Source organism: Temnothorax nylanderi, unplaced genomic scaffold (assembly GCF_030848795.1).
Source record: "Temnothorax nylanderi isolate EJ_2023f unplaced genomic scaffold, tnyl_v1.0 TNYL_tig0078_pilon, whole genome shotgun sequence".
Taxonomy (NCBI): Eukaryota; Metazoa; Arthropoda; class Insecta; order Hymenoptera; family Formicidae; genus Temnothorax; species Temnothorax nylanderi.
Window position 1 is genome coordinate 823700 of NW_027249140.1, and position 22694 is coordinate 846393.

The following is a 22694-nucleotide window of genomic DNA, read 5'->3' on the forward strand; positions in this document are numbered from 1 at the left end:
GAAAAAAAGTTGTTAACTTATTAACTAAATGCGTTCAACTGATTACTATTTTTTTAATTGAAATATTTAAGTATTTAAATTAAATATATTAAATCTAACATGACGTAATTTGATTTAAATACTTGAATATTTCAATTTAAAAATGGTAATTAGTTGAACGCATTTAGTCAAGTTAACAACTTTTTTTCTCAGTGTACCTACCCGTATTCCGATCTATAGTCCTACCTATCCATTTTCCTACCCCTACCTACCCGTATTACAATCTAATATAAATCTAATACCGCGACACGATTTATAAGGGACCTGATTGGGAATTCGTTGCCTTAATACAAAAAAAAAATTCTGACTCACCAACCCGATGCGCAACAGGCGGAGTTATTCAGCCTCGTAGCTACGATGATACTGTAACATACAAACATAATTTAAATTAAAGAAGCGCTCAAAATGATCAACATTTCAAAAGATAATTCTTACACATACTTTAATTCGTCTTTCAATAAAATATTTAGCAATACAATATTATCTTTACCGAAAAAGATCTTTACAAGAATATAGATAATTTCTCGATTTTTAATTACTTTTAAATTATCAAGATAAACCAATTTAAATAAATGAAAACGAATTATTAATTTTATGTAGCTAAGAGATGTGATACTTACCCCAAGGTTGCTCCGCCGGTGCCCGATGTCTCTCTCGGACCTCCTCCTCCTCTCAGGACGTCAGGTCTCTCCTCCTCCTCCTCCTCCTCTCACCGCACAGGACACCCGCGAGAAACACTCGCGGATAATAAATTACAATCGCGCGCGGACTAATTTATCAGTAAAAGTCTTTCTCGCGCGATACTGTATACGGCACTCCCGTTTATAAAAAGCCCATGAGAAGAATATTCCGTCAAGTACGCCGTAATATTCTTCAAATAGGCTTTGAAAAAGTCTTTTTAGTCCGAATACTTGTACGGCACTCCCGAAACAAACGCGACGAACCGGCTGCGGTTCGTTTGTTCAATTAAATCGGCGGACGGAGGGTACAACGCTGTTTTAACGTTCAACGGTCGCGCCTAGTATGCCGGTATGCCGCTGCCGGCTGCCTGACTGCCTGCGCCGCCGCGCCGTGCCGCTGCGCCGCGCCGCCGAGTCGGCGACTCGGAGCGGCGGAACGTGATTGGCCGGATCCGGGGGCTCGACTCGCGAGCCAATCGCGTTCGACATCTCGCCCGACTGTACGGCGCGGGCAGGGGCGCGCGCCGCGCGCAAGTCAAATTTATTTGTATGTGCTTTTTTATTCCTCCTAAAACCTCTACTTTATAGAAAATTAACATTGTATCGTTTGTAAAAATTTCGTCGCGATCGTTCGTGCAGCGCGGTGACCGCGCATACCATAAAAGACGATAAACCGTCGTTGTCAAGATATTTAAAAATTAAAAAACATGCTCTGTTGCTTGTTCCCCAAATATTATTCGTTTTGCTTACAAAATTTTCCATAAAGGCCTATTGTCTCGTATTCGGATTTTTAAATTGATAGAAAATATATTTCTTTTATTTGAAATAACCCAGACAGCACACATATGTCTAAAAGCGAGACATAAGACATCTTTTAGACATCTTTTAGATGTCTTACGAAAAGATGGCTAAAAGACGTCTAAAGACATCTTTTATGTCTCGATTTTGGACATTGTGCTGTCTGGGAAGTGTAAAAGTAAAAAAAGAAAAAGTGAGAGAGGGAGAGAGGGCTATTAGATATTTAACATATAATATAAATATATAAAATAAGTTAATATTTATCGATACATGTAAGATATAAATATTCTTGATTGTAATTGGTTGAGGATCAGTTTAATATTTATATGTATGTATATACATTTGCAGATGTAGCACGGACGCGCACCAAAATGATGTTTTATCGGCAGTGTCGGAAAATGAACGTGGCTACGTAGTATCAATTTCGAAAATGGACGTATGTACTACCTAGCGGTAGTGTACATACCTTGATACAGAAATTGAAGCAGAACACGGAGATGTCGGAGATTATAGTGGAACAAAGCGACAGAGAGAGGGAGAGAGCAGTGCGGAGAAGATGGCGGCGCTTATAAAGGCCGTGCAGGCCGGCACGAGCATGAACGTCATAACAAAACTGTTCACGAATCTGTCTTTGGCCCCGGGTGTCATTGCTCCTGTTAAACATGCCTTTCTCCGCAGGTTCGTATCGCATTCATCTCGAGCTGCGACACTTGTATCTTGTGTTACTTCGTCCGGTCCGCCGGTCTCCCTGCGTCCGCAGTGCAATTTCCCTTCTTTGTAAGAATGTTTGAAATATTTTCGCCGTGTAATGTAATTGTCCAGTCCTCGTATGACATACGAATTATTTGCCGAGCGATCCTTTATCGTTTGACACTCGAGATTTGCGGAATTGTTACCGCACACTTGGCGATAAAACGTGACATCTTTGTTGACAGTAAATAGGATTTGTGAGACAAGTGAAACTGGAGCACGTGTTCGGCACCAAGAGTTGCTTTAAATAGCGATAAGAATGAAGATTGAAGTCTCGAACGATTTTTTCATGTGTTTTCTTTTACAGCGCACCAGCTTTGCACTGCGCGTTTATACATCTTACATCGGGACGCCGTGACTTGATGGAATTCTTTGACGATCCCAAAAATTGGGGAAAGAACGAGGTGCGTGTGGGTCGGTCTTGGAAGAAGGATGAATTAAGGTTGAAGAGCAATTCCGACCTGCATAAATTATGGTGAGATTTGTTTGTCCTGAGTTGCTTGTTTATCAACTTTCTTTAGATGTCTTATGGAATAATCTGTTTAAATGTAGGTACGTGTTATTGAAGGAACGTAACATGCTTATGACCATGGAAGATGCGTGCAATAGAGCATACGAGATCTTCCCGAATCCCGAACGTTTGGACAAAATTCAGGACAGCATGAGTAACTTGGAGTCAGTCGTTCGCGAAAGAAACAGAGCGTATCACTTGCTCGAGACTGGAGAGACGGGAGAGCGTCCTGGAAAACCGGTCTACAATATTTTAGGTATAAAATTCCTGCAATTTATGTAATAATAGCTTGCCATATATATTTAAGAGTTAAAAAAGAAGTTTACTCCTAGAAAAAAGTTATAATGGATGTAAAAGTAAAATAATATTGACTTTTTTAAACCTATTTTCAGGTTTAAGGTTTTATTACCGAATGGGTCAGCATAGCATCCCAAAGTTCGTAAACACGAAATGGCATAAGTTGCACATGTTTGGCTATGGCGGATACGCGACTCGAAAGTTTTTACGCTTGTACAGGGAGCAACTTTGGAATAAGAAACGCAGAGCAAGAACGTTCGTAACAATTGTCTTTACTATTCGCTTAACGCATATGCACGCACCGTGATATGTCTCTCAATCTATTCATCTTTGTTAAAAAAAAAATAATTCTTTTTTTCAGACGTGACAATAATCGTGTCGCAATGTTAATGAGAAAATTCCCGAATCTGGATCTTGAAGCTGTGAAAGAACAGTTTCCGAATGTTAATGTAGAAAAGATAAAAGAGAGCAGAAGAGCAAGAGGCCATACTGTACCTGTGTAATTCGCAATTCCTGTTAATAGGGTAGCAAATTATTGAACATCTGTTACATTTGTGAATGTAAGATATCCGATCGTTAATACAGTACATAAATTTATATGTTTAGTATTTGTTTTCATCGTGTCTATTAAAATTTACACTTATTCAAATTATTTCATTAATTACCTTTGCAAAACTATATTATACTACTTACTATATAATTAGGAAAAAAGTATCATATTATTAAGAACTTCCAAACCTCTTAAATAATGCATGAAATGTATAGATATAGAAATGAAGATATAGAGTTAAAAATATGGTACAAAATAAAAATATATAAAGTAAAAGATTTTAAATATCTGCTACTACTGAAACGTATATAAATTATGAATTCGATTAGGGTGCTTTATTCTCTTTTTTCTCTTTTCAAAATGTATCGTACCTCCACGTAATGTAAAAAGGTGAACAAAATAAAAATTGTTTATTCAAACAAATTTTCTTTATATACTTTTATTAATTTTCTATTTATCATAACTTGCAAGTTGTGTATGGTGATACAGAATTTTTTGTGTATGTGAAAGGTATACGGATATAATATTTAAAACATGCTGGCTGTAACTTGTAGAAAATTTAATTCCGCATACTTTTCACACAGCACTAACATATAAAACCGATTTTATCTCCGCGCGGTACTTGTTCATTTAATTTACATAAATCTCACATAGGAATCTCATGAACTTAACAACAGCTGACATTTATTACTTAACAGCATATCACAATCACGTACAGAGCTACATGAAATAATGCAGAAGTTAAATATTTATTCACAAGAATATTCGGAATGCATCCGTTCATGTAGCTTTGGTAACACAAGATTATAACTTAAAAAGATCATAACAAATATCTTATTCCCGATAACGATATCGATATATGTATATGTGTTATTATTATATCACAAATAAAATTCATTTTCATGTACAGCTTTTCTTATATATCGCAGTTTTATATCATTAGTATAAGGATATTTAAAATAAGCAATTTTCGAAGCGTAAATTATTTATAATCATTTTGGTATAATCTTTGTGTAACTTTAATTCGCTATTATTACATAAAATAACAATTATTAAAAAATTTTAATACAACGTATGACGCAACATAAGTTGACACAACCTATATTTGAGAACTAATTTAATATTAAATTATATTAAACTAAATTAATACGTAATGCATATAATACAATTATTATGCTCATATTTCACTTGTACATTTAAAAAATTGAAAGACTAAAATTTTACGACTTTAGGACATACCACAAGGTGATATGTAGAAAGTCCTGACACTAAAAGTAAAATCGATTTATAATTTATAAATAGCAGCAGGAATGTTAAATCATATACCTAATTTAAAAAGTGATTTATAAAGTACTATTATTTTTTGTCAAAGCTGCTTTAAGTGATTCTGAATTTTATAATATTATCTCGGACGATAAATATCTACTTTAATATCAATCGTGCGTATTCAAATGCATACTGGTTCATCTCTTCAATATATGTGAATATATAGACATTCATATAGTAATCAATAATGCCTCACAGTTATCAATTATCATTATATTACACTCTGCGTCATTATAAATTAATAGTAGCTTATTATGGTGGTTTACGCTACTAGAAAGATAATGCACCGTTTTGCGATTTCCCTAAATAGTTATCTATACGTTTGAGGCAACTTATATCTTATATGCAAGATAATGCTCAATCTCTCATCAACACCGCAACATAACAAGATTATATTGCGCATATATTTGTATCTTGAAATTAGAAATTTATCATATTATGCCATAAATCGGCCCAAATAAGGATATCTATGATTCTACTTATAAGCCACAAAATAACATCAATTGTTCTAGTTCCAAGATAGATACATGGCATTTAAATTTGTAACAGAAGCAAATAAGATTTATATTATGTTTTAAGCAGTTTATATCTTTGGCATACGTATATTAGTGTTCAAAATTCTCAGATATAGTTACCTGGATATTCGCATGCGTTGTTACGAGAGTTTTGCTTTATGTTATATTTTATGAATCTCTTTTATGGCAATATGATAAAATAATTTCTCAAATGACGGTGTATATATTGTCTACCGGTACAGTTTCCATTTATTCTAAAGCTGGTGGCAGCAAGTACCGCCAGGCGTGTTCCAAGTCCCTGCTGGCATCCGAGCAACGTCGCTGTAATTTATCCTCCGGTGGAAGTGTTGCCATAGGAAACTCACCCTGTAAAAATTGAGAGACTATGTTAGCACTTGCATATAACATTACGCGATGCACCGCTTGCGAGATATATCCTACCAAGTTTGCGTCTGTCCACAATGTCTCCAAGACCTCTTTAAAAGCACAGAGCTCAATATAATTCGTGAAGTATATGACCCAATCGCCGCTACTTTCGTGCACCTCCCGACATGCGAATTCCTGCAGACATATCATAAGTTTTATTGGCAAACTCCATTCAGTGAAAAGACATGGAATTAACAGTCTATGCATGTTTTACGCTTGATTAGTATATATTTACCAGTATACACCACGATTGTTGTACCAACGGCACTCTAAATGCCGCTAGATCCTTGATGGAAGCGCACGAGAGTGTTTGGCCTCTCTGCGTGCCGGGATGGACCTCTTTCATCGCCACTAAGTGTTTCGTAGTCGTGACAAGGGTGCAAGGTAATGGCTCTCTCTTTTCCGTACTATCGAATAGACCCGATGCGCTCTGAACGAAGCTCTGTAACCATTCAGAAGCAACGTATTCATCCGGGGCAGCAAATTGGTACGACTTGTTGGGCTTCAGCAGTATTTCGAAAGTGTGCGGTCGATGAGAATTGGGAATCCTTCTGCAACCTTGGCATAAGCCGCCTTTTAACGGTATAGCACGCTTGGGAAGCCGTTGATTCGAATCCGTGAACATATAAACCACTCCGCCTTTCAGAACGAAATAGCCGGCCTCCCAGGGATTCGTGGGTGCGTTCGGATGCAAGTGCTGGTAAGTATGTGGCCGGAACATGAGATCGCCCTCTTTCATTGGCCCACACGGCGTACTAGGCGGCGAAATATGTTCGTCTTCCATATAAATAAGACTGTAATGTTCTATTTTCTCATCCTATGAAAACAATAGAAAACATTAAAAGTAGATTCTATAATAATGCACAAATAACAACATATAAAACAACAATATAGAAAAAAGAATATTCTGTATTAATATTTCAAAAGTTGTGTGATGAAGGATGACTCTTCCTTAGAATTTTTTTTCTAATCTATTTTGAGAAATTTTTCAAAGAACGAAACTACGCTTTCACAATTTCTAAAAATAGATTTACGTACGGGATGCACGGCTGTATCAGTAAGAATTGAATTCCTCAGAATGTGCATATCTTCGTAATTCAGTTCTTTCACAGCAGGAAGCTTTGGTTTTGTCGGCGATCGTCTCATGGCCATCTCTAAGTGGCCGATTAATTCTGAGGTAGTTTGCGAGCTGCCAGTGGAAAATAGATATTGCATTTCGCAATCGGCGTTGGAAATTAAAATACTTTGTGCATTCGGGCCGATCTGTATATGTATAAAACAAATATATATCGATTAGCAAAGTGCATGCATACGTCAAGGGAAATAAGAAATAAGTACAATTATTTAAACATTTCTTACCATAATAACATCTAGTTCATTATAAGGAATAACGAACTGATTACTATACGAATGGTCCATTTTCGAACCAGTTAGATATAACGTTTTGTCCGTCAATAACGCGATCATCGGCTTGCTCTCGCCATTTGTCATGTACGAACTTCGCACTTTGTATACTTTATATAGCTCCTCCGTTTTGTCACGATAGATATGTCTCTTGAAAAGCTCACGTAGCTTTAGGCTTACTTTCTCGCCGCTGAATTCCTGCTTCTCGGCAGCCACGTTCTCTTGGATCTCTTTATCGAGATTATCGTTAAAATCTTTGAAAGAATCGTAGCTCATCTTGATTCCTTTGATGTATAAAGTATTCGTCTTCGGTGATTTTTTGTTCTTCTTCACCTCGAACTTTCTCTCGGTGATCGATTTTAGAAATCTGCTCAGTAACGACGTCTTCGACGGTGCCTGACGCAAAGGCGGCGCCAAAAGCTTACTGCTACTCTCACCCGTTAGTATCGCCGTCATATTGCGTTTCTTCGACGGTGAGACCAAGTGTCGATTACTCTTGCGTTCATCCAACTCGGATGTCACGCTGTCCGCGTCCGACCAATCGTTCGAACTGGCATATTTCTTCGGATTCACCGACTGCGGCATCTCCAGCTTAGATGGTGGATCCTCGACGATGTTACCGTACGCCTTTTCGACGATGTAGGCTTCCTGGGCCTCATTATCTCCCAATTCTATTTCCATCTTAGGCCTCAGACTTTTGCCCGGATCCTCTTGACCCTCCGGCGCTCCGCGCTCCGACAACGATAAATTGCAATTGCACCTGCAATTGCGCTGACACGGCATGTCGATACACAGTTTCGACAAGTCCTTATCGGTTCCATCGCCGTCGAAGGCGCTCGACGATGACGACGAGAACGAGTAGCAGTCCGAGTGCACGTTCCTGCCGGCATTCATGTTCTTCTGCATATACGGCGAATCTCCGTGCGCGCACCAACTGTATCTGCCTTTCTGAGCGTCCCTCTTTAGAACGGAACTAGGCAGCAAGAAACTCATGGAGAAATCGGCAAAATTCTCGTCATCTTCCAGCTTCATTGTTTTCAGAATATCTTCGTGAAAGCTGACTCGCTTCTTGCTTTCGCCCCGCTTCTTTTTACGCTGCCTACGTTGTACAATGCCTTCTGAACTGGAGGAAGATAGAATGCTGGTGTCGGTCATATTGATCGTGTTCAGAATGCCATAAGACGCATCCATGTTGTCACAGTCAGAGATTGTCATGCTCAGCTCTAATAGATTCGTATCGTTATTTATTAGATAAGAATTACGAGGATCTACGTTCTTCTTAAAGCTATAAGCAGGACTGTCGCTGTAGTAGGAGCTTCTCTTACTGAAATCTTTTACGCCATTATCAATTTTGTTCGTTTTATCCAATTTTGTCTCACCCAGACTCTTGTTGTAGAATTCGTAGTCTTTAAGAGTTTCTAAACTAGAGCAATTTATTTCATTGTCATCCAGCTTTCGCGTTACATTCTGATTAACTATATCATTTTTTGTCATCATAGCAGCTTGAAATTTAGTAATCGCCGGTGATTGTGTCGGCGTTTTACCGTCCTCGCTTGAATCACTAGATCCAAAATTCTTATTGTCCTCCATGCGATTGTTGATAATCGTCTTGTACCTATTATTCCGATATTTAGGAATATCATCCATTGGATAATCCTCCTGTTGAAATTCATATATTGTTGTGTATTATTCGACGTTTATGAAGTTTCTTTCTGTACAATTTTGACTCAATCTACATCTTACCTCTTTGTAACTGCTTCCATCAGTTTCGTTTGCAATATCCATGTCACTATCGAACGCAACGCCACTGTCGCCCGGAGAAGCTAGGCTCGATGAAACGCTAGAAGATCTTAGATGCAACGATAAGACTGTTCCAGACGGATTTACGCTCATAGGCCTCTGTGGCATGTAGTTGCAAATGTCCAGATATGTCACATCCTATACAATTTTATATAACACAGTATTAGTTTTATTACACAGTATATCATGCAGTTATCAACTTCATATTAATCTAACAACTTCAGATAATTCTGTGTAAATATCTTTTTTTTCTAGCGATATTATGCTGAAATTTTCCATGAATAAGCAAACTAAGCGATATGTAGTGCCGTACAAAATAAAGTGTGTACTCGCTAATAAAAAATGATATGATAAACTCTTGCCCTTTACAACTTTAAATACAACAATTTATCAAACTGGATATACGTGTGTGACTCTTGTTATGTGATTGATGTTATTCATTAGCGCGATAAGTGTAACCAGGGGGTGATATTAGTATCTGCACAGGGATAATGGAATAAAAATAATGCGACATGCTAAACGTTAAACAGAGAAAGAGAGAGAAACTTGATTCGGTTCTGCGTGAAAGTGCTAAATATTTTGTAGACTATTTATAAGTTGTTATTCATCACATCGATATAACGTACCAATTGCAATGTGAAGGACACGTTTTCCAGACCGGCAAGAAGATTAACCAATTGATTGGTCTTATCAGCATCTCTCACGAGTGCGTGTGGAAAATACTGTTTCTTTAATGTTTTCGTGTCTCGCAGTAAACAGGCCAGATAGCTCTCAAAACTGCCTTCGCTTAGAGTGTGGTAGAGCCATGCTCGACCTGCATATAAAATTCAAGAATATTAATTTTAAAAAAATAATAATAAAGTATACTTATGTTTAGATGCATTTTTATAAATAGACAAATGTATACTCCCAAATATAAAGATGCTTAAAATTCTGTGATAAATTCCAAAATTTATCACAAAAATTTTTCTAAGTCAAATAATTTTAAATAATAAAGCCATATAATTATATATTTACTTCTATAACGTAAAAACACATGATTTAATTATAGTAAGGCATAAATCGCTGCTTTTAATCTGTTGAATATAGCTTTACGATAAGATAAAGTCATGATTATACTTCTATATTGCAGTGCATTTTAATCAAAGAGATTAAACAGCAAAAAGTGCAGACGTGAAGCCATTGTTCAATACATTGTTCCTGCGACGAGATATCAAAGCATACCTTTTCCTATAGAAGTTAATACACTCTGCAACGCGTGTATGACCACAACTGTGTCCTGATGACTAAGCTCTCTAGCTGTGCCCCAATATCCATGTCTCTCTACACGAAGTCCGTGGCGCAGCGCACGATCCAGCCAGTAAACCAGCCAGGAATCACCGTCCAAGACCACGGTACCATAGAGACTTTGGGCGTAGACCTGCTCAAGACATGTACGTGTTACTGTCATCGATACAGAAATGTATGTATAACACAAAATAAAAATGTATTAAGCCGAAGCACCAAGAATATAGTTGAAACATTAATGAATCTCGAAGCTCTTAATATTTTCAATACACATATAAAGTTTACAGAGACATAGATTCTCTTCTCGCAAACACAAAATTCTTTGTGGTGAAAACAAAGGGTTATTGTATACGCGAAACATAAAATATGCTTTTACTTCATGCTTTTACTTTCAAACGAGCACACCCACTTTTAGCTAACACCATTCGCCTCACTTTTACCGTCGCAACCCAGAAGTGATCCAAAACTGTATAGGAGTCAATTTTAGATCTGTCCTTTTTTAGCGACACGAGGTTTTTAGCACGAGCAAGAATAAAATGAGCGCGCGATCAATAATCTCGCGGAGTGAAAAGGACACACGACAAAAGGGAGCTCGGGCAAAAAGGACGGAGCCTTTATCAGCTGTCCCGTACAACGCACATCCGCGCGGCTGTCAATGAGAGATGTCAGCGCGGCCAGTCGATTTCAGCGAAAGTGACTCACACTCCTGGACACTCCTCGGCACACGTCGCGACCCGCGGCCTCGTCGCTACCGAGCGGAAAAGCGAAACGAACGAGGCCTCTCGTCGCGTGCCTCTTCGCCAGGCGAAGAAATTTCGCGTTCAAAGGTACACGCGACGGGGCGACATCGAGATACCGCGTTCACACGTTGCGAACGAGCGCTCGTCCGCGTTTGTGTGTGCGAGCGTTCGATTTGGAGCCGCGCTGCGTCGCGATTAACTCACGAGCAGGTCACAACGTCACGAATATATATATGTTATATCTCCTCTGAACATGTACTTCGATTTCTCCCTCTTCTTTTGTGTACAACGTGCGAAGAAACGTCACTGAAACGAAATTGAAACTTCGCGTCCGCTTGGTCACTTGTATCCTAAACTTTTTACTCGCAAACTCTTCTTTTTTAGCTCTCGACGGATTCTTTGACGGGCTCTTTTTCTTGTTCTTGTTTTTGTCGCACTTTCCAAAATGAAATAACGAAAATCCACGTGAACCATGCGTTTCTAAATCTAATCAAACCGGGACAGCAGGCGGATTTAACGAATCCTGAAACGTTCCGAGTCAGAGGTGCTGTTAAACGTTACGGAAATAATAATAATTGTAGCAAGCGTGCGCACTTTATTTCGGGCTGTTCGTCGCACGACCAAACGACTCGTGAGAAAGCCTGCGTAAAAAAAAAACATGCGACACATGCAACAAGCAGCTGCAGCGGCGATACGTGCCAAAGTAGACCGCGCGAGGCTGAAACTGCAATTGTTGCTCCTATTTCGACGAAATCTCGGCTCCTGATTCCAGATTCAGAGATTCGAAGACAAAAACCAACATGATTATATCGACAGCTCCGATCTCAAGCGTGGTAAAATAATCTCTCCACGTTTATCTTCCTGATAGGAAGAATTTAAGCGACTGGCAGTAGGTCAGGAATGACAGGCTTGCACGGACCGGTGCAAAGTCGATGAGTTCAAACTCCGGTGCCCCGGTGCCTCGCCGTAGTCACGCGAAAGTACTCTCTATAGCCGTTCGCACGAGACCGCGATTGACAACTGACGTAAGAGTCGTAAAGACACACTTCCACGCGTCTATAAGCATCCGAGGTCGAACTCACCGAGATTACAACTGTCCCGTTCCCCACTGTTTTCTTTTCTGCATGCATAAGCGTCCAAGACACACGACTGATCGTAACTCATATCGGTTTCTCGTGCTTTCGAGAATCGAGAGAAGGGAAAGGTGCGCAAGGAGGTGCCGTTGCACAATTCGACAGTACAGAGCAACGAGAGCGTGTAATGCGTGTACACACAGGAACCAGGAAGGCGGCGCGCGGCGTCGGAGGGGAGGCCGGGGAGGCCGGGTGTCCGGTCGCTCACCAGTTTGACGGCCTTCGTGAGCTCCTGCAGGATCCTGCCCTTGGAGAGGACCTTGTCGGTGCAGAGATCCATGTTCTCGCAGCCGGACGGCATCTCGCCGCCACGTGCACTTACATGATACTCCGCGCGGTGCCGACGTGCGAGCGGCTCGTACACGCCGCGGAGAACGGTGCCGAGGGTACGACGTAGCAAGCCGGACGGGCCGGACCAAGCGGCGGCGGCGGCGGCGGCAGCGGCACCCACGACGCGCTCGCTGGTGTCGTCGCACGGTGGAGGAGTCGCGCTGCCGTCAGCGGCGTCAGCACTCCCGTCAGTCCCGTCGCCGAACGCTCTCATTGATTTTACCCGGGCGCAGGTCACCCGCGATTTTCAAGCGACGACTGCGACCGACCGCGTCGACGAGACGTGGTCTTGACTGCTCTCGACGTCTTAATTTATGCCATTTATGCCGGCGTTTTTTCCTCCACTTCCTCCGCGAGGGTCCGGCCTTTATCTCGCGAGAGAGACGGTGGGAGCGGGTTTTCTCCATTCACTTTTCTCTGCTCTTATCTGCTGTGGCTCTTATCGTTTTCCACTCTATTTTTCGAACGCAGATTTTAAAAAAGCGCCGTGCCAAGTGACATAAGTCGTGCTGAAGAAATTGATAAAAAAAAATTTAACACGGTTTATTTCTACAAGTTCTGCAATTCCTTATGTTTTACTTATATAATGTGTTCTGTTTACACAGACGACGATTATCTTTTGAGCTCAAGGATGAACTTGAGTTCGGAGTTTATATATGTTTAACAAATTTTGCAATATTTTCGTTAGTATTATCGAATACTGTAATATGAATCCTGCATATAAAAGAATTTAAGTTAACAAACAGCGAGCTAAATGTGCGATATTGCTCCGCACTTTTTACTGGAGAACCGATTTCGTTAATTAATGCGATAATTAATCTGTCTCGGTCATATAGAGTGTCTGGATTTTTAATAATCATTCGTATTGTTTTTCGAACGCAGCTTTCAAAAAATCGCCTTGCCAAAGCGACATAAATCGTGTTAAAAAATCGAAAAAAAAAAAAATTAACACAGCTCTTTCTGTGCAAGATAAAAGTTATTGGGATCTGCAACTCCTTATGTTTTACTTATGCAATATTTTTTATTTACATAGGCGATTATTTTTGGAGTTTAAAGATGCACTTGAGTTCGGAATTCATATATTTCACAAATGCAATATTTTTGTTAGTATTGTCGAATACTAATATAATATGAATCCTGCGTTGATTCGATTTGAGAATTAATATCCGCATCGTGGCGAGCCGAACACCGGCCGGCATAATTCACAAATAAAGTTAACAAACAACGAGTTAAACGTGCGATATATTGCTACGCATTTTTTTACTGGAGAACCGATTAATTAATGCGATAATTAATCTGTCTCGGTCACATCGAGTGCCTGGATTTTTAATAATCATTCTTACTGTTTTTCGAGCAGTCTTCAAAAAATTGCCATATCAAAGCGACATAAGCCCCGTCGTGCTAAAAAATCAAGAAAAAAATTAACACGGTTCTTTCTACAATATATACGCAGAATGAATTATTTGAATCTGTGATTCCTTATGTTTTACTTACACAATATTTTTTTATTTACACAGACGATTATTTTTGGAGTTTAAAGATGCATTTGAGTTCGGAATTGTGTTTAACAAATTTTGCAATATTTTTATTGACATTATATCAATAAATCATAATTAAAATATGAAAAAATATCAAATATTAATTATGGATCCTGCATCGATTCGATTTGAGGATTAACCGCATTATTGGCGACCTGATGATATAATAAATAAACTACCTCGTAATTTATAAAGAAAATTAACAAACAACGCGTTTCTCTCTCGCGAGAGAAACAGTTTCGTTGATTAACGTGATAATTAATCCATCAACATCCGGTCACGTCAAACGACCAGATTCTTAATCTCTGGCGTTGTTTATCGGCAGCTATAAGCTAACTATATAGTCATTAGGACTTATTTGCTGGCGACGCTCTCCAAACATAGAGATAAAAGATGTTCGTTTATTTATTCGCGTCTATGTTGCCGAGAATCTGCATGGACAAATTCTGCAACTTCCACGGAATTTCGATTAAATTCCACAAGTTTAATTTTGAGCGCGTCACTCCGGCTCGAATGCCAAGGCAAGTCCCTCCGTAAAACACTGTGGAGATGCACGACATTTTTCTATGCTCACAAAAGAAAGAAATAATCGTGAAAATACAGTAAATTTTTCTTTGAGAAAAATCGCGGGAAAAATAAAAGAAAATCGAGGATGAGGAATATTTTATTTTCATCTCACGCCTCAACTGTTATTATAAATGCCCAGGAACCGACGAACGTCAAGATTTTTAGATCTTCGTTCAGTTCTCGCGTCACAGATGACGCCACTATTCGCAATAATGACTGGGATGAAGTATTGATCGGGAAAAATTCCAAAAGAAAAGACACTTTTATATTTTCCTTTTTTTCTCCCGACTGCTGCCAACCTTCGGTTGGCGAAGACGAGGGACATGCGTTTCACCGGGGCCGAACCTTTGTTAACTTAACATTCTTGTTTTCTTATATATATTTTTTGTATGTTTATGAAAAATTTATTCTCAAGGGAACGATTGTAGAAAGTGGGAGAGGACGATATCGAGTAAATGTTCATAGGCAGTCAAAAAAAATGGATATTCGTCACAAAGTTGCTCTTGGCGATTTATCAAAATGCAGCAGATCGGATTCAAAATATTTACATACCGCATGCATATGTTTACGATTCAAAAATATTTCGACTCAGCGATGCAAAACGTCGATTTATTCACCGTGAATTATTCGCCACTATATTATCTGGTACACATACAGTCAATTTTCCGTTTCTATACTAATACGGATCAACTTTAATCTCGGTTTAACTTACTTTTTATCTTATTCTAATTCTTAAAACTAGAAAAGGATAAAAAGTAAGTCAACTCGAGAGAGTTTTCATTGAGTAGGTATTATTTTCAATTTTAATTTTAATTTCGACCGGCGGAAACGTCCCTCTCATCGTAAACATGGATACGTCAGCGCCCGCCTTTAGAAAATTATTTATTTAAACATTTTCATGTGCATTTCAAGTTTTCTGAATATTGATATAGTCTTTGCGAAATTTTCGTGAGACGTCTCGTACATATTTTTCAACAGCCGGAGCAAATTACAAGGATCACATCTTCACGGATATCATGTGTCATGCGTGTAAACGAAACGATTTAGCTTATTAATTGTCGACGATTTATCGATGGATGTCGGCGATATCGCAGTTCCCGGCTGCGGTTTGAAATGTAAAAGGTATCTCATTTGGAAGGTGCGCTGGGCGAGAGTCGTTGCAATCCGAAAAGCTTATAAACTACATGGATCAGTCGCACAACGTGTCGACTGGAACGTACAATGTCAATAACGTGCGCATCGACAAGTTATCGATCGTCGAGAAGCCGGTAGCCGATCGTCAAGAGATGCAAAAGTTAAATCTACAATTACTTTTGGAGCCTCCGCGTCGCGATTCGAACATGATTGACGAGATATACGAGATAATACGAGATGTGCATTGGTAATCCGGAATGGATGCGCCGCGGAATGCGATCAACGTTCTGCAAGAAGTCGACGAGAGGATGGTCAACGAGGAGAACCTAGGACACACCGCGGTTTTGGTCGTGATAAACAATCTTCTGGTCGCCATGAAAAAATTACGTTTCATACATTTGTAAAAATACATGCAATATTTTATAACCTTTTATATATTATAAGACATTACGTATGTCCTTTTTTATTTTACAGATTTTAAAACAAACATAAAATACAAAACTATTTTATATAAAATGTATAAATTTTTAAAATCTTTAAAGTTTATCGCACTCAATCATTTTTAAATTATACATTTTATTTTTCGACTGAATTGCAACGATTGAAAGTAAAAGAAACGAAAATCATGATCTGTTAAGATAATATAATATAATATAATATATTTATTATAAATTATATATGAAATATCAGAAATCTTAAGCGCTGCAATTGTAACTTGCATTAAATAAAAAGAGATGCGAATAACGGTGTTACTTTTAAACGTAATTCAAGAAATTTTTATATTACTATAATTTATATTTTCTCTCAAATACTTATGAGACACCACAATGTGCGTCTAATATTTAAGATACGAGACAATGCGTATGTATATATACATATACAAAATATTTTAGCATGGATTTGTGCTTAATTTTTTTCATTTTGTAACCTCTCTTGTACAATATTATTTAAAATATATTTGTAACCAATTCCTTCTTACATATAAAATAGCGTTTAAATATTAATAAGCAAAAATTATATACAGTTATTAAAATATTCTATATTATAATATTGTTTATACAAGATAATTTATAATTACTAAGATTCTTCAGGTTTTTAATATTCTCGATAACGATATATAATTTATATGCACATAAAATCACGATAGAATAGTAAAACAGTAGTAAAATTACAAATATCAATTTTCATAAAAGGAACCTTCGCATAAAAATACTTCTTTGACAGCTATCAATAGCAATTAAGACACATAATTTGCTCGTCGCAGTTATATCTGAAACAGAACAACACATACAGTTATAAATAGTATAGATGAAGCTTTTATACAAAGGTACATATGGCTAACAACTTACACAGGTACAGAGCAGTTCTGACAGAACAATTCTGTGCATTTGGCGCACACAGCCTGACAGGTGAGACACAGCGCCTGATCACAATAATAACACGCGCTCACCGTAGATTGATCTATCAATCGGCCACATCCGCAAAGGTCTACCTGGACATCCTGGAAGGAAAAACAAATAGTCACAAAGCCGTCCAAGACGGTTCAAGTGCCAACGGCAGTCCCACAACCTACATTGACAAGTTTTTCGCTAGTTTTCAGCTGCAATTAACGGTCAACAGCATCTGCTTCAGTTCAGATTGGACGTAGATCTGAATTTACAAGGTGACGGACGTTGAGGGGAAGGTAGATCTGTAGAATCCATTTGTGCGGACGTGTTCACCTTCGCGCCTGCCTTAAGCAAACTCAGGGTCCTATCTGGAAACGTATGCGGAGTCAGGTGTTAAGATTCAAAAGAGAGCGTACGAATTATTTTGCAAAAAGCGAGCTAAATAGGTACTCACCGTAGACATCCCTCATCCGCTGGTCGCTGGATACGCCGTTATTCATCTGTTTCTCTCCCACGTGCACTTTCAACTGCGGCAACAGGTCGCTTTCGAAGGGACAGGCACGTTTTGGCATTTTCCAAACTTGGCGTTAAATGATTAAAATAACAACATGACACTGTCACCTGTCACACACGTAAAGAGACAGGTTAATGCAGGTTGATGCAGAGATTGCAGAGTCGCTGAGAGTCGCTGCCGTCGCTGGTCGCTGTCAATCGATTGATAAATATCCATCAATAATGTTCGAGTCTCCGCTAAATCGGGTTCGAGTCTCCACTAAATCGAATTCAAGTCTCCGCTATAAATTGTAAGCAGAGAGAAACCTGAAAGCGGAATATAGATATAAGAATACAATCGTCTATTTGAATGTCGCAAATGTCGCGGATATCTATTCCAGAATATTAATACGCCTAATCGTTAGAATGCGAGAAATTTCAAATTATCCGCGCGGAAGATCAAGCACCTCCGCCATATTGATGACGTCACCTTCCATTTTTCCGGAATGCGCAAACGCGACGCGACGGCGCGGCGGGCGGACACGGAGCGGATCGGTCCCCGAACGAGTGGCGCGTCGCGAGTTGTTTAATTGGTAAGAGTAAGCTTTATTTTGTCTTGCATGCATTATTTAACGCAGCACCTATCGTGTAGGATAGATTCAGCGCTCGGGTATTAACAATTTGCAAATATACGCATTTCAGTACGGTACTTATTCGGTCGAAAGCGCGTCGCGCTGGCAATCGCGAAAGTGACGAAATCGCGTCGTATTTTCCAATGTCGCGAATATCGCGGATATTTGTCAAAACTATTGGTACGCCTATTCGCTAAAATGCCAAAAAACGATCGTGATCATAAGCGAGCGTATAGTATTCGGTTTTCGAAATTCGGAAAATTCGTGATCGCGAAGTTGTGAGAGCGGGGTGAGTAGCGACGCCATGGCATCCTTGGGCCTTGGCTCGGTTTGGCGCGAGAAGTTTCGCGCGCGGGGGATGACGGGTCTCCGCCATATTGATGACGTGTCAGACGTCATGACGTTCTCCTTCATTTCCAGATCGCAACGGACGCGGGACGCGGAAAGGACCAGCTCCGGAACGAGTGGCGTCGCGGGAGTTGTTTGATTGGTAAGAGTAAGCATTATTAATCCTGCATGAATTATTTAACGCAGCATATCTATCGCGTATAGTATCGATTCAACGCTCGGGTGTAATGTGTAACGATATTTCTCAAAAATAAGTAATAAGTTCGCGGTACTTGATGTTTGGTCCGGCAGGCGCGTCGCGCGGACAATCGCGGGCGATCGTATTTTCCATCTGTCGCGAATATCGCGGATATTTACCAAGAGCATTAATACGCTTATTCGTTAGAACGTAAATAGTGGCAATCACTAAAAGGCGAGCATGCAGCATTTGCTCAAAGTACAGAAATTCTATAATCGCGAAGTTAAGAGCGGGATGCGTAGTAACGCCGCGGCGAGATTTTCGGTGCGAAAAGTTGATCGCGCGGGAGACGAAGCGTCTCCGTGTTGCTCATGTTGCTCATGTTAATTACGCTACCCTTTCATTTCCAGATTGCGACGGGCACGAGACGGATCGGCTGCGGAACGAGTAGCGTCGCGAGAGTTGTTTAATTGGTAAGTGTAACCTTTATTAATCTATGCATGCATTATTTACTGCAGTATTTATCGAGTAATATCGATTCAGCGCTCGGGTGTAGATATTTCTAAAAAATATGTATTTCGCGATACTTGTACGGCCGAAGGCGCGTCGCGCGGATAATCGCGAAAGTGACATCGCGGCGTTTTATTAACAGGAAAATTAATATAAACAATGATAATTATTTTTAAAAAATTCCTCTGTTCTGCAACGAATAATTTATATGATCTCACATCACATTATTTTATTTTATTTGTTATAAAGCCAGTTTGTGTCCATATTGATTACATGGATAGACTATAAAATATTGTGTATAAATTGGCGTTTTATAGAAGTAAAAATTAGTTCAATTATATATAATATTGTATCTTATATATATAATAAATCAGATGCAATATTATATATCAGATGAATATACAGCATTATTAAAATATGTATTCCTTGTTTTTATAAGAGAGATAATGCTTCTATTTATACACACATTCAAAAAGTATTTATAAATATAAAGGAAACACACGCCTAACTCATTTAATACCTATCCTTTTCTCTATAAGAGAATAGTCTTTATTTTTATTTTACATATATAAATATATTGTACTAATTCTTTTGTAAAAAATAAATCTGTAGAAAAGCTTCATATTTTTAAAATGTCAATATTTTATTTTCAATGCAACTTTCTTTCTTATTCTTTTTTCATTTATTTCAGCAACTTTAATGTAACCAAGAATCAATTATTTCCATAATCCTTTTTTTATATCTATATAATTATTTATCTTTATTAATTGTAAGATATAACTCTAAATATAAATATTTTTTTCTATTGTCTGAGATTTATTGTCTATGAAAGAAAAACTTTACTCTTTGACATACTTTTAAGTTAAAAGATTCAATATGTTATTTTTATTAATTATTTTGAGCTCCGTTTAATTTGTGAATCTTATATTTGTACGTTAATTACAAATAACCTAATTAAACCTTATATTTATGTTACAGAACCATCATAGCTGATAATACGTAGCTGACATTTTTACACTCCACTATCAATCGGTGAGTAACAAAAAACCTTAATTATCACCAAAATAAAACGACCAATTTTATGCAAGTAAGCAATAATGCTCACCACAAAGTTATTACAACAGCACTCGATATTTTTCCTAGGCCTCCTTAGCCTCCTCACGGGTTCTCCCATCTGAACCCTTTTTTACTCGTATCTCACAACAGAAAAGATATGTACAAGATTAATCTGTAACATAAAAAAATATTTAAATAAAAATAATTATGTCTAAAATAAATATAAATTCCTTGTTTTTATAAGAAAGGTAATGCTTCTATTTTATATACATATATTCAAAAGATGTTTATAGACACATATTGCTTGCTTGCATCAAATTATGAATATTTAATTTTGAGCGCATATTTGGAGAACAGATTAAAAGAAACACATACCTAAAATAACAATGGAAGAATAACTTTTGCATGCAAGTATCATTTATTCATAATTTCAACTAATGTACGAACTACGAATAATATCTTAATAAAAATGCTTCTTTATTTAGATATCAACTTGCATAAAATTTGATAAGAAATAAAATCTAATTCAATTCTTATATAATTTTAAATTATTATAAATTTTAATTATTTAGAAATATTTTATATAAAGGGTGTCCATTTTAATCGATCACCCTCAAAAACTTTTTTATTTGTAATTTAAGAAAGAAATGCTTCGGACGGAAGTTGTTTGGTTTGAAGGGAACATGATTCTTACGTAAGTTATGTTGTAGATGTCATTGTTTTCAAGAAATTTTAGAGGCGACTAATTTCTTAAATAAAACTTGATTTTTTCCTTGAGATAAAAGTTATAGATCTCGTCGAGACGTTTTCAAAACACTATAATAAAGCTGTCTTTCGTTAAAGATTTTCTGAGATATTTTAAATTTTGTCATAATGTTTTTTAATATAAAATATGAAATATCTCTTAAAGTATTCACTTTTTGATTACTTTACCTGGATACTTTTGTACATAAAATAATGAAAGCAAGCGAACAATAAATTAATTTTTACATTTGCAATTTTACACAATTGAATGCTTTTACACAACGAAACAAATTTTTTAAAATTATTTTTTCTGTTTTTTTACAACAATTGGTTTTTTTTTATTATTCTACGTATAAAAGTATCAAGGTAAAGTCATCGAAAAGTGAATTATTACTTACGAGATATTTCATATATATATTAAAAATATGACAAAATTCAAAATATCTCAGGAAATCCTTAACGAAGAAGAACTTTATTATAGTGTTTTAAAAACGTCTCGACGAGATCTATAACTATTATTTTAAGGAAAAAATTAAGTTCCATTTAAAAAATTAATCTCCTTTAAAATTTCTTGAAGATGTATGGCACGACATTGGAATCATATAACCCCCTTCAAACAACTTTCGTCTAAAGCATTTCTTTCTAGAATCACAAATAAAAAGTTTTTGGGAGCAATCGATTAAAATAGGACACCCTGTATATTTGTTAATATTAATCATGTCATAAATAATTTATTAAATATTTAAAAAATCTCAAATATAATCTAACAAATATTTTATTTATTAGACAACGTATTAAACCTTCAATACACTATTATATTATACACTATACAGTGATCTGAAAACGATATACTACGCAAATAAATAATTATTTCATCAGATAACAATTAATAAAATAGATTATGAAATACTCACCTCGCGATCTGTTACATCTGGCCGCTTCTTCGGCTTCGACTCTTCTCTTCTTTCCGCATTGCTATTTCTTTATGGCACTCACATCTGTTTCTTAAAAAAAAAGAAACTTTGATTACAATTAAACGTGATTACAAGTAATCACAAGAATATAATAATCGTGCGGCTTTGCCATACCTTGCACGATATATACTCTCGAAATTAATCACACGCGACGCGTACTTCATCCGCTTTCAACTGTAGCATTATTCTCGCATATTTTTATTCTCGCGTATACTTACTACGCGTATCTCTATTTATCTCAAAGTAGAGTACCGACCTAAACGTACGCGTAATCTTATCTTTTACAGGCAATTCCGCTTTTACCGAACAACAGGGCAACTAAACACAATCGCCGCCGATTGTATAAACGGTTCGTTGCGTCGCATTTTCGGGAGTGCCAGCGAAACAACATTGTGGTAATATTACTTTTTATTTTGTGTAAAAGTAATTTTAATTTTTGCTTATCTTGAGTCGTTTTATTTCATCATGATTTTGAAATAATAATTAGAAAAAAATAAGTAATTTGAAATTTTATAAGAATTTATTTTTGTAAAGATATTTTTCTGAA

At 37.5% G+C, this 22694-nt stretch overlaps 3 protein-coding genes and 1 long non-coding RNA gene across 5 annotated transcripts; 2 read left to right on the top strand and 2 right to left on the bottom strand.

The window, feature by feature from the left end:
• Positions 1 to 2012: 2012 nt before the first annotated feature.
• Mrpl47 (mitochondrial ribosomal protein L47) lies at positions 2013 to 3672 on the top strand. The gene is made up of 5 exons (XM_071709529.1): positions 2013 to 2195; positions 2575 to 2742; positions 2820 to 3034; positions 3171 to 3330; positions 3437 to 3672. Exons 1-5 carry the CDS (start codon positions 2074 to 2076, stop codon positions 3576 to 3578), a joined length of 807 nt encoding a protein of 268 aa, XP_071565630.1. The 5' UTR covers positions 2013 to 2073; the 3' UTR covers positions 3579 to 3672.
• Positions 3673 to 4048: 376 nt separating this feature from the next.
• Positions 4049 to 12877, bottom strand: Prd1 (pruning defect 1). Of its 2 annotated transcripts, none has more exons than XM_071709527.1 (9): positions 12465 to 12877; positions 10321 to 10516; positions 9723 to 9910; positions 9040 to 9234; positions 7252 to 8955; positions 6931 to 7155; positions 6128 to 6709; positions 5908 to 6027; positions 4049 to 5832 (listed from the first exon to the last, which is right to left on the bottom strand). In XM_071709527.1, the coding sequence occupies exons 1-9, from the start codon at positions 12798 to 12800 to the stop codon at positions 5716 to 5718; spliced, it is 3663 nt and encodes a 1220-aa protein (XP_071565628.1). In that variant the 5' UTR covers positions 12801 to 12877; the 3' UTR covers positions 4049 to 5715. The 2 variants fall into 2 exon arrangements, with proteins under 2 accessions (XP_071565628.1, XP_071565629.1); XM_071709528.1 differs by lacking the exon at positions 12465 to 12877 and adding an exon at positions 11086 to 11243.
• Positions 10418 to 11707, top strand: LOC139774325 (uncharacterized). Its single transcript, XR_011718554.1, has 2 exons — positions 10418 to 10558; positions 10887 to 11707. It is a non-coding gene; the product is annotated as an uncharacterized lncRNA (long non-coding RNA).
• A 3962-nt stretch (positions 12878 to 16839) lies between the features above and the next one.
• LOC139774326 (apoptosis regulatory protein Siva-like) lies at positions 16840 to 22243 on the bottom strand. The gene is given in 8 exon segments (XM_071709531.1): positions 16840 to 17095; positions 17175 to 17326; positions 17399 to 17430; positions 17433 to 17457; positions 17460 to 17581; positions 17668 to 18007; positions 20479 to 20601; positions 22088 to 22243. Coding segments are annotated over 6 exon segments (492 nt in total). The 5' UTR covers positions 17786 to 18007; positions 20479 to 20601; positions 22088 to 22243; the 3' UTR covers positions 16840 to 17052.
• Positions 22244 to 22694: the final 451 nt, after the last annotated feature.